This window comes from Chiloscyllium punctatum, chromosome 1, assembly GCF_047496795.1.
Source record: "Chiloscyllium punctatum isolate Juve2018m chromosome 1, sChiPun1.3, whole genome shotgun sequence".
Lineage (NCBI taxonomy): Eukaryota > Metazoa > Chordata > Chondrichthyes > Orectolobiformes > Hemiscylliidae > Chiloscyllium > Chiloscyllium punctatum.
In genome coordinates this window covers 144,002,180-144,014,812 of record NC_092739.1, presented here as the reverse complement: position 1 = coordinate 144,014,812, position 12,633 = coordinate 144,002,180, and the positions used below count along the sequence as shown (strand labels likewise).

The 12,633-nt window shown below is 43.2% G+C and overlaps 1 protein-coding gene across 1 annotated transcript in view; it reads right to left on the bottom strand.

The window, feature by feature from the left end:
- Window positions 1-4,211: 4,211 nt before the first annotated feature.
- Window positions 4,212-12,633, bottom strand: part of ptcd3 (pentatricopeptide repeat domain 3) — a 59,553-nt gene continuing 51,131 nt past the window's right edge. Inside the window, exons 19-24 of the mRNA XM_072576289.1 lie at window positions 11,413-11,503; window positions 11,225-11,310; window positions 8,769-8,911; window positions 7,265-7,306; window positions 5,165-5,323; window positions 4,212-4,495 (exon numbers count right to left, since the gene is read on the bottom strand). Coding sequence (XP_072432390.1) covers window positions 4,426-4,495; window positions 5,165-5,323; window positions 7,265-7,306; window positions 8,769-8,911; window positions 11,225-11,310; window positions 11,413-11,503 — 591 coding nt within the window. The 3' untranslated portion in view covers window positions 4,212-4,425. The remainder of the gene's footprint in view (window positions 4,496-5,164; window positions 5,324-7,264; window positions 7,307-8,768; window positions 8,912-11,224; window positions 11,311-11,412; window positions 11,504-12,633) is intronic.

Genomic DNA, 12,633 nt, shown 5'->3' with positions numbered 1-12,633 from the left:
GTTTGCACATTGTGCCAGTGTCTGTACGGGTTTCCATCTGGGTGCTCTGAATTCTTCCCACAATCCAAAGATGTACAGGTTTAATTGCCAATAATGTTCAGGGATGTGGGGGTTAGGGATATTAGTCTGGGGAAATTTAGAGTAATAGGGTAAGGGAATGGGTATGGTACTCTTTGGAGGGTCAGTGTGGCCTGTTTTCACAGTAGCGGGATTCTATGATCGTAGTCAGTAGAAAAGGCCATTTGGAGAGCGTACACCAAGGTCTGGCTACTTTGCTGCAGCTAAAAACTACGCCGTTATTCTCCTGCCATCTACAAATAAACTGCTTTCAACATATGTGCAATTCTGGTCTCCGTCCAATTGGAAGGATGTTGTGAAAGTTGAAAGGGTTCAGAAAAGATTTTCAAGGATGTTGCCAGGGTTGGAGGATTTGAGCTGTAGGGAGATGCTGAATAGGCTGGGGCTGTTTCCCCTGAAGCATCAGAGGCAGAGGGGTGACCTTATAGAGGTTTATACCATCACGTAGGGCATGGATAGGATAAATGCACAAGTCTTTTCTCTGGGGCAGAAGAGTCCAGAAGTAGAGGGCATAGGTTTAGGGTGAGAGGGAAAAGATATAGAAGAGGCAACTAACGGGCAACTTTTTCACGCAGAAGGTGGTACATGTATGGAATAAGCTGCCAGAGGAAGTGGTGGAAGCTAGTACAATTGCAACATTTAAAAGGCATCTGGATAGGTATATGAATAGGAAGGGTTTGGAGGGATATGGGCCAAGTGCCAGCAAATTGGATTAGATTAGGTTGGGATGTTTGGGCCGTATAGACAAGCTGGACTGAAGGGTCTGTTTCTGTGCTGTACATCTCTTTGACTATGTGAGGGACATGGCATGGCAGCATGGGCAAGGTCTCTATGACTCCATACTGTTTACTCATTTCTCTCTGGAATTGCTTGTTGAATTGAATTGATTTGAATTTATTGTCACGTACTGAGGTACAGTGAAAAGCTTTGTGATCTGCCTGTATTGTTCGCAAGACATAGTTAAGTAGCATTGATAAGTAAATAATGGGTAAACAGCAGCAAAAACAACACACTGGTACAGGCGAGTGTTAAGGTTGTGATGCCATTCAGTATTCTAACAACAGGAGGGTAAAAATTGTTTCGAAACTGGTTGGTGCATGTGTTCAGGCTTCTGTATCTTCTCCCCAATGGTAGAGGTTGTAGGAAAGTATTGCCCAGGGTGGGATAGATCTTTGAGAATGCTTTTTTTTAAGATTAGATTACTTACAGTGTGAAAACAGGCCCTTCGGCCCAACAAGTCCACACCGACCCACCAAAGCGCAACCCACCCATTCCCCTACATTTACCCCTTTACCTAACACTACGGACAATTTAGCATGGCCAATTCACCTAACCTGCACATCTTTGGACTGTGGGAGGAAACCAGAGCACCCGGAGGAAACCCACGCAGACACGGGGAGAATGTGCAAACTCCACACAGTCAGTCGCCTGAGGCGGGAATTGAACCCAGGTCTCTGGCGCTGTGAGGCAGCAATGCTAACCACTGTGCCACCGTGCTGCCCATAATGCTGGTGGCCTTTCCTTGATAGTGGGCCTGGTAGATGGATTCTATAGATGGGAGGTTGGCCTTTGTGATTGTCTGGGCCAAGTTCACCACTCTCTGTAACCATCTCTGACCTTGAATGATACAGTTGCCATACCAGATAGTGATACATCCAGCCAGAATGCTGGATGGTGCAGCTATAAAAGGTGGCAAGGGTATTCGCCGTCATGTCAAACTTCCTCAGCTGCTTGAAGAAGGAGATGTTGTTGGGCCTTTGTAACCAGTGCATCCACATGAAGAGTCCAACAAAGCTTGTCGTGGATGACCACTCCCAGGAGCTTGATGTGTGTGTTTGCGTATGCATGTGTGCGCGTGCACGTGCCTGTGTGCGCGCACATGTGTACATGCCTGCCTGTCTGTGTGTGGGGTGGGGCATAAGTAACATCCCGCCGAAAGTCAACAGCCTTGCTTTTGCCGGCATTCAGAGCTAGGTTGTTCTCTGTGCACAATTTTTCTAGTTCTTCCACCTCCCGTTGATAGTCTGTTTTGTCGCCATCTGACATTCGACCTACTATGGTGGTGTCATCAGCGAACTTGTAAATGGCATTAGTCGGGTATTTGGCGACGCAGTCATGTCTATACAGTGATTACAGTAGGGGGCTGAGTACGCACCCCTGGGGGGGGGGGGGGGGGGGGGGGGGGCATCAGTGTCAAGTGTCAGTGGGGATGAAATATTGTCCCCAATCTTCACTGACTGCGGCCTGTGGGTCAGGAAATTGAGGATCCGGTTGCAGGGAATGGGGCTTAATTCGAGATCAATAAGTTTAGTAATCAGTCTCGAGGGGCTAACACTGTTGAAGGCTGAACTGTAGTTAATGAGTAGGATTCTTACATAGCTGTTCTCGGTGTCAAGGTGTTCCAGGAAGTAGTGAAGAGCAAGTGATATGGCATCTGATGTGGACCTGTTGGTCCGATAGGCAAATTGGAGTGGGTGAAGGGTAGGGGGGAGGTTGGAGTTGATTAATGCCATGACCAGCCTTTCAAAGCACTTCATGACCACCAAGGTTAGGGCCAGTGGGTAGTAGTCATTGAGACATGCTGCATGAGCCTTCTTAGGTACAGGGATGATGTTGGCCCTCTTGAAACAGGCCAGGACAGTTTGAAGGGAGAGGATGAAGATGTCCAAGAAGACCTCTGCCAGTTGATCTGCGCATGGCCTGGTACTCCATCTGGTCCCATCGCTTTCCTTGGATTCACATGAAGGAAACCTGATCTGACCTCTGAGGCAGCCACTGTTTGGATAGGTTCATCAGGACTTGTTGGAATAGGTGTTACCTCTCCACGGAAATTCTGCTCAAAGCCAGCACAGAAGGCGTTGAGATGATCTGGGAAGGATGTGTCATAGTCTGCTATCTTGCACTGTCTCTTTTTAGAACCTGTGATGTCATTCAGTCCTTGCCATAGTCCCTGGGTGTCTGTCTGGGTCTCTAGTTTGGATCGGTATTGGTCCTTGGATGTCTTAATGGCTCTGTGAAGGTCATACTGGATTCCTTATATTTGAGTGGGTCTCCTGATAAAGGCCTCATGCCTGGGTTTTAGCAGGATCTGTATGTCCTGATTCATCCACAATAGCTGTTCTCAGGTAGCTGTTGCTGTTCAAGGTTTTCAAAAGGACTTCATGGGAGTATAGACACTACATTAAGATTAATTAGTCACACAGCCAAATAGTCATACGTAATTGGAAACATGAAATATATTCTCACTCCTTAGATGAAGCAGCCCGTGCCCATTTGCCTGGATCCAGATTTGGACTGACAAGAGGCATAAACATCACTGAGCTTAACTCAAGGGAGATGTATAGTTGGCAGTCTTCCACCATTTAAGAACACATATTTAAGAACAGCTTCTTCCCTGCTGTTATTATGAACAGACCCCTTACATTACAGTTAATTTTTCTCTGCACACACTCTGGAGCTGTAACACTATATCCTGTATTCTGTTCCATTTCTCTGATGGTATAAATACTTAGCCATTTGTCTAGTTAGCATGCAAAACAATACTTTTCACTGTATCTCAGCATATGTGACAATAATAAATCAAAATTTAACACATGGAATGGAATTTAAAGAGTGTAAAGTTTAAACAAATGTCAATTAAAAGGAACTGCTTGACAAAAGGTCATCAAAGTCTATCTGGTGCATCCTTGTAGTCACAGCATATATAACACTGATGGACCTGTTGACAAATCCAGTTATAAACTATAAATTCATCTACAAAAGACCCAAATAGCCCAGCTGTGTACAGTTCAGAATCATAGGTCCAAATTCTCTTGTGTAAGAATGTAGATACATTATCCAATTATAAAACAAAACAGTAAATGCAGGCTCAAGGGGCCAGTGACCCTACTCCTGCTCCTATGTTTCTGTGTTTCAGACAATGATCACAATGATGCTACCACCATTTCAACCATGCACTGGAATTCAAAGTGTCTGCCTGGTTTGATTTCAGTGTAACATTGGCAACATTGATTTGATATGTCAGTAAAGAAAAAGTTGGGAATTACATCATCTAAATATCTTGAACTTTAAACCATGCCATCAACAGGTTAAGTATGAGGATGTTTTCACAATGCAAGGAACTGAGAAAGAGGTTATTTTATATTGTCATTTTAATATTCCATATACTTACATAATTCTACAGTATGGTATTAATAATACAGCAGATAAAGCTGAAAAAGTCTTTTTTTCAGTCCACTGATATCTGTGCAACATTCAGTCCAGTGAACAAAATACCCAGGTTAATCCTTATGCAATCATTCTGGAGTTCAATAGGAGATCATTTGTTAAGACTCAACGATCTAAAGATTATTCTTGGTCACTGTCACTGCTGTCACTACTGTCACTGCTGGTGGCATCCAGCTCTTCCAATGATTTTCTGTTTGTTTCAAAACAAAAAAAAAGTATGAAAACTGTTACAAAAACCACAATTTTGCTCTGCAACAAATCTCAGACCTGGACAACTTTAGCTTTTACAAACTCACATTCAGTCCCACCAGAACCACTCGGCTTCCGACCTCAGTACAGCCTGTGTCAAAACATGGACAACATCCGATCTCCAGAGGGGAGGTGACAGTAGCTGCCCTTGACATCAAAGGCACATTTGACTGAAAGGAGCCCTAATAAAATTAGTGTCAATTGGAATCAAGGGGAGATCACTTCACTGGTTGGAGCACAAGCAATGTGGTTCCTGTTGTTGGAAGTCTGTCATCTCAGCTCCAGGAGTTCCTCAGTCTAGTGTCCTATGCCTAAACATCTTAGCTGCTTCAATGATCTTCCCTCCACGATGGGAATAATCACTGATGACAGCACAATGTCCACCACTATTTGCAACTCCTTGGATAGTGAAGTAGTAATGCAGCAAAGTCTGGATTATGTCCAGGTTTGGGCTGACAAGTGGTCAGGAGCTTTTGCACCATACAAATGCCAGGCAATGACAATCTCCAACAAGACAGTGTGGATTTGCACAAATTAAATAAAACACACGCTTCTCCATCTGCCCTCTGTCCAAACACAAGTTATAAATGAAATTAGCAAACAGGCTTACTTCTCTTCATCTGTTAGTTGAAACTCATTCATCACGCGATCAAACAGCTCTGATGTTGCAGGTAAACTGAATGTACCAGCCAGTTTTACCAAGTCAAGGGCCAGAGTGTTGTTATTGTTTTCCTTAGCATGGTCCAAAAACTCATCCAATAGTTCTTTACTGAATAAAAGTAAAACAATATTGAGATTCTCCAGAAAAGCTTGCAAAAATATATAAAGCAACTTCTTAAACAGTTTTCCTCCCTTTACTTTGAAGGTCAGACCATAAGATATAGGAGTAGAACAAAGCCATCTGGCCATTCAAGTCTGCATTCAATCATGGCTGACATGTTTCTCAACCCCACTCTGCAGCATTCTCCACGTAAGCTTTTGATCCTCTTAATAATCTCAAACTTTCTGATCCGGCTTAAATACACTCAAAGACTTGGCCTCCACAGCTTTCTGCAACAACAAATTCCACAGATTAGTCACTGTGGTCCTAAGAAATTCCTCCTTATCTCAGTTCTAAAGGGTCATCCCTTCACTAAGGCTGTGCTGTCGGGTCATAGTCTCTCCACATCTACTTTATCCAGGCCTCTCAGTATTCTCCAAGTTTCATTGAGGTTCCTCCCCCTCATTCTTCTAAACTCCATTGAGTTCAGACCCAGAGTCCTCAACCATAATGACCATTCGTGACTCCTTAAATACTGAAGCAGTCCATGTTCAAATGAAACAAGACCTGGATAATATCCAGACTTGGACTGACAAGTGGCAAATAATATGCGTGCCACACAAATGCCAGGCTATGACCATCACAAATAAGAGATAATCTAACCACTACCCTTGACATTCAATGGTGTTATCATCACTAAATGCCCAACGATCAACATCCTGGGGTTATCATTGACCAAACCTCAACTGGACTCAACACAAACACAACAGCTACAAGATCAGGCTAGGAATACTGAGCTGAGTAACTTACCTCTTGACTCCCCAAAGCCTGTTCATCACACACAAGGCACAAGTCAGAAGTGTGATGGAATACTCCCCACTTGCCTGGATGGGTGCATCCCCAACACCACTCAAAATACTTGATAGCATCCCAGACAAAGCAGTCCGCTTGATTGGCATTACATCGACAAGCATCCACTCCCTCCACCACCAATGCTCAGTAGCAGCAGTACCACCTACAAGATGCACTGCATAAATTCACCAAATTCACCTCAGACAGCACCTTCCAAACCCATGACCATTTGCACCTAAAAAGGACAAGAGCAGCAGATACCTGGAAACACCACCCCAAGTAAGTTTCCCTCCAAACCACTCACCATTCTGACTTAGAAATATATCATCGTTCCTTCAATGTTGCTGGGTCAAACTTCTAGAATTCTCTTCCTAATGGCATTGTGGGTCAACCCACAGCAAATGGATGTGCAGCGGTTCAAGGAGGCAGCTCACCATCACCTTCAAGGGCAACCCTAAGAATGCTGGCCAGCCAGTGACACCTACATCCGACAAATGAATAAAAAACAAACCTTCTCTGATCCACCTCCAACACCAGCACATCTATCCTAAGGTACAAGGCCTTAGGACATAATATTTCCAATGCAGTGTGAACAAAGTCTTATACAACCTCAACAGTGCTTCTCTACTCTCATATCCCAGCCCTCTCTAAATGAATACTAATGTTGCATTTGCTATCCAAACTGCCAGATGAAGCTGCACATTGATCTTAAGAGAATCATGAACGAGGACTCCCAAGTCCCTTTTTGTCTTCAGATTTCTGAAAACTTCCACTATTTGGAAGAAGGGCTTTTGCCCGAAACGTCGATTTCGAAGCTACTTGGTTGCTGCCTGAACTGCTGTGCTCTTCGAGCACCACTAATCCAGAATCTGATTTCCAGCATCTGCAGTCATTGTTTTTACACCTCTACTCTTCCTACCATAGTTCTTAATCCTTAGACTTTCCCATATTGTATTCCATCTGCCACTTCTTTGCCCACTCTAAGTCCTTCTACAGCCTCAATATTCCTTCCACTTATCTTTGCATCCTGTGCAGACAAAGTTTACAGCTCCATAGGACATTAATTTGAAAAGATGACCATAAACAGAAGCAACTTACCCAGGAACCCTGTTGTTAGTTTTAAAAAGTTGCAGCATCCCCCTGGCAATAAAAATGATACGTTATTGGACATACATAAATATTGATAAATTAATTCAACTAATCCCGCTCCTTGTGGTCCTGTCAAGAATTTACCCCCAATTCCTTGAGATAGGAGGACTGAATCTACTCCTACTATTGTTTCAGACAGTGCACTGCCAATCTCAATAATACACTGCCCATATAAAATCCTCATGCTACTTCTGGTTCTTTTGCCAATTACCATAAACCCACATCCTTTAGTTTGTCCACAGAAAACGGTTTTGCCCTACCTACTCTTTCAAACCCCTTGGGGGTGATGTTATTTTTGAGGCACCACTGGGAGATGAAACAAGTACTCATAGCAGCTCAAGTAAAATTAACCATACGTAGCTCTATGTCAAATAAAGATGTTAGATAGGGGATTGCAAAGGGTCTTATCATCAGTGAGAAAGAATTCCACTTGTGGTGGGTCACGAACAAGGGAAACCCAAATTGATGATAATCACCCAACAGATCAAATAATTAAATCTAGACTAAACACTACAGGAATTAAATGTATGTAAAACTTGTCACCACAGGGTAGCTTGAAGATAGATAGCATTGATGTTGATATATAAGAATAAAGGAAACAGAGGGACATGGGAGTGGGACAGGGTAGAGAAAGATTACATTGGCATTTACCAACAGGACTGAGTGAGCTACTTGCACTGTAGATGCTACTTAACTCTATCTAGAGTCTAAATCAACCCAGCTTCAAAGCAGTTGTCACACCTAATTTTTTCCTTCACTTAATTGAAGTTCTGTGCTCATCAATTACAAAATGGTGGATATGTCAGAACAGAACATTTTATGTTTCAGATACTCTACTGTCATGAGTCTGGATGAGGAAACACTTCAGCACTTCCACCTTAAGGTGGCAAGTCCAGGCAGTGAGTGAATTAAACTCTCTCCACTTTTGCCCAGCAAAAGTTTAATTTCAAACTTCTGGAGACTTTTAAAAGACATGTGGACAGGTACATAGATAGGAAAGGTTTTGGAAGGAAAATAGGACCATTTCAGTTTAGGAAACCTGATCAGCAGGATGAGTTGGGCCTGTTTCCGTGCTGTATGACTGTATAACACTTTCTGCTACACTGATGTTAACCATTATCCTGAGCTAGCTTCATGTCATAGGCTCATAACCCTTGAATTCTTGTTTAGAGTTTCCAACTTTGGCAGAGATCCTTTAGAGCTAACAGAGACCAAAACCATTGCCTGGTGTTAAATATAAACACCTGGCAGAGTAAAGAAAAGTATAATCCCATTCAGTCAAGTGTTAATGTCTACTTTCCCCTGTATTCTATTCTGGGATAGACGTCTTATGACCAAAATAGATTTTCAAAAATGGATAATTAGTAGCTTGTGCAGAATATATAAAGGTATGAAATATGCCCTTCTGTATGAACATAACTGTTTAAATTAAATGACTTTCCACAATACTGACCAAGCATCTTGAGTTCGACCTCCTCTCAGTAACAGAGCAGTGACATTTCCCAAAGAGGCAGCTGTCCATTGTAAGTTACGGAACTGGTCTTGTTTATATACAGACTTTATGGCCAGTGCAGTGTCAGAAAATGCAGCCTGCAGCTGTAAAGAAATGCAAGAATAAGTTTCAATACCTGTACGCAACACCTCAATCTACAATGGAAACTGCCTGTGACCTTGCCAGAATTAAGTTCCAGAAAGATTTGGTTCACGTATGACTCAATATCTGAAATAAATTTCCAAGCTAACAGGATTATTCTAGAGTGGAAAATACTTTCCAAATGAGTAGAGGTAACATGACTGAACAGAATTAAATTCCCAAAGCTGTTTTTACACTACGATCTGTAATTTGTCTCAGTTAATAGTTCCTGGTTACACTGGTCACACAGGGAACAGGTGATGTGTTGACATGGCAGCCAATTGGAAGCTCAGGGTCTTTCTTGTGGACAGAATGTAGCTGTTGTGTGAAGCAGTCACCCTGCCTACACTTGGTAGAGGGAGCCACATTGTGAGCAGTGAATGCAGTAGACTAAGCGAAGTGCACGTAAAGCACTGCTTCACCTGGAAGGGAAGTCTAGGCCTTTGGAGACTGAGGAGGGAGGAAGTAAATGGACAGATGTTACACCTTCTGTGGTTACAGGAGAAGGTGCCATGAGGCTGTGGGAGAGTGTTGGGAGTGAAGGTGTGGATTACGATGTCCCGGAGAGAACAGTCAGACAAGGGAGGGGAGGAGAATGTGTCTTGCCGTGGCAGAAATGCAGGCTAATGATTGTCTGGATGGGGATGCTGGTGGGATGATAGGTAAGGACCACATTGCTGTAGTGAAAGAGAAAAGAAGGGTTGAAGGCCAAAGTGTAAGAGATCGATTAGACCTGGTTGAGGGCCCTGCCAACTACAGTGCTGAGGAATCCTCAGTTGAGGAAGGTGGTAGGCAATTTGGAGGCTCCTTTGTCGAAGTTGGCACCATGGAAACAGATGCTGAATCAGAGGAACTGGGAGAATGGACTAGGGTGTGAGGATGTGTAGTCCAGGTAACCGTAGGGGTTGGTGGCTTCAATGTCTCTACGAATTCAGCAACACCCTGGTCTCCTCTATATTGGTGAAATAATGTATAGGTATTCTGCGAAGTGGTCACACAGTCTATGTTCTGTCCATAAGAAAGACCCTAGGTTCCAGTTGCCTGTTATTTCAACACACCACCCTGCTACCTGGCCAACATCTGTCTTTGACTTGTTGCAGTGCTCCAGTGAAGCTCAGCACAAGCTAGAAGAACAGCACCTCATTTTTCTGCTTGGGAACTCTGCATCCTTCTGGATTCCATACCAATTTTCAGACTTGAGCACTTTTTCCCACATCCTTACCTCAACCCCACACATCAGGCCTTGTTACTACATAGCAATTACACATACTACATACTATTACACAATAACCATCCCCATTAACAGCTATTTACTCTCCCAACCTGATTATTATCGACTCCTTTGTATAAATGTTTTTTGTCTTTGAGCTCTATCTCCATGCATCATCATTTACTTCTTACCTGCTCCCCCCACCCTATCTTCTGCATAAAAATTAACGATTTCCTAGCTATCAGTTCTGAAGAAGGGTCACTGGACTTAAAACATTAACTGATTTCTCTCCCCTGGTGCTGCCAGACCTGCTGAGCTTTTCCAGCAAATACCTTCTCAACGTAACTAGAGACAACAACCTGGTAACTAAATTAAAAAAAACACAAGGTCATGGACCTGTGAAATACTTGACCGAACTGCCACTCATCTCCCAATGCAGTGCTAGAATGATCTGTCTGTTTATAAAATGCAATAGGCAAAAGTGAGGACTGCAAATGCTGGAAACCAGAGTTTAGATCAGAGTGGTGCTGGAAAAGCACAGCAGGTCAGGCAGCATCCGCAGAGCAGGAAGGGCAAATGCCCTTCATCAGGAGTGGAGGCAGGGAGCCTCCAGGGTGGAGAGATTATAAAATGGGATGTCCACTTTTATTCATTCATATTTCTGAACAGCTATATTTCTTAAGATTATGATTAGATGCCCTACAGTATGGAAACACGCCCTTCGGCCCAACAAGCCCATACCGACCCTCTGAAGAGCAACCCACCCAGACCCATTTCCCTAGCCTATATTTACCCCTGACTAATGCACATCTCACTACGGGCAATTTAGCATGACCAATTCACCTGACCTGCACATCTTTGGATTGTGGGAGGAAACCGGAGCACCCGGAGGAAATCCATGTAGATGGAGAGAATGTGCAAACTCCACACAGACAGTTGCTTGAGGCTGGAATTGAACCCAGGTCCCTGGTGCTGTGAGGCTGCAGTGCTAACTACTGAGACACCGTGCCATCCTTATTTCATAAAACATAGCTGATTTTGAATTAAATGGAGGAAGTTTACTGACCTCTGGACTGTGTTTGTCACGACTCATCAGTTCAAGGATCTCCTCCACAAGATCCTGCTTGTTACTGTGACCAAATTGCTTAATGTCTGTGTGAAAGAAGTAAAAAGCCAAAACCTCAGTCTTCACTTTAAGGGTTGTAAATTTGATTTTTTTTCATTCCTTCAAATGATCAAACAGGCTGCACTGACCTTTCCAGACATTAGGAATCAGGTGTAACTGGTTTTCCGTGTCCAATGCCTGCAGCAGATCCCTCATTCCTTGCACATTGGGATAGTAGACCTGTTTAAAAAAAAAGCAGAGTATTTTCCCGTATGAAATGTTTCCTGTAGTTCGATTAAAGTTAGTTGAAATATTAAAATAGGTCAGGCAGTCTCACAAAATGGCGAAAGTGAGAACTGCAGATGCTGGAGATCGGAGTCAAGATTAGAGTGGTGCTGGAAAAGCACATCAGGTCAGGCAGCAGAGGAGCAGTAAGGGCTCCTGCCGGAATGTAGATTTTCCTGCTCCTCTGATGCTGCCTGACCTGTTGTGCTTTTCCAGCATCACCCTAATCCAACTTCACAAAATGTCTATTGTAGGTGCATATGCTCTACTACAAACTGGAGGCTACACAATCTCCTTAACAAACCATGTACTAAGCCTCCTTTCCCATTTCTCTTCAGACCACACTCTCAATAAGGAACATAGATAGAACAGGGAATGGAGGTAACATGCTTTCTCTACACACCTCCTTCCGCTTTCTACCCTCTAAGATGTACAAACATGTTTACCCCAGCCAGCCCAGTCCTGTCCAATCAGCCTTTTTTCTGTTAAGAGCACGACAAATAGGGGTGGCAGCTGTTGAGCTCCTTGAGCCTGTTTATGGCTGACCTGACAAGCTTTAATGCCACTTTCTTGACTGTGCTCCAGAACACACTGTACCCCAGCATTCTGCAGACTCCCTCTATTTAAACGACACCCTTTTCAAATGCCTCTTGCCAAAGTTGACAACCTTGCATTTTCCAATATTACAGAACATCTACCAATTGTTTGCCTATTCAATGCAGGCTCTCCTCAGCTTGGTCAACAAATTTTGTCACAGTACAATTGCCCCTTTCAAAGTTGAAAATGTAGACTGCATGTAGTTGAACCTTCAGCACATGCACCCCACTACTTACAATTTGCCAACCTTAAATACCTAATTCATCCCATTGCTGCTAATTGCCTATTCATGCCACTATCATATAAACAGCCACTCATCTTGTTAAATGCTTTCATGAAATCCAAATACTTTACATCTGGTTCACCTTTAGAGACTCTTGTTACATCCTCAAAATGCAAATAAATTTGACTAACACCATTTCTGTTTCATAAATGAATGTTTGCTATTGTTTAATAATGGATTCTAGCATTTCTCTAGAGATAGATGC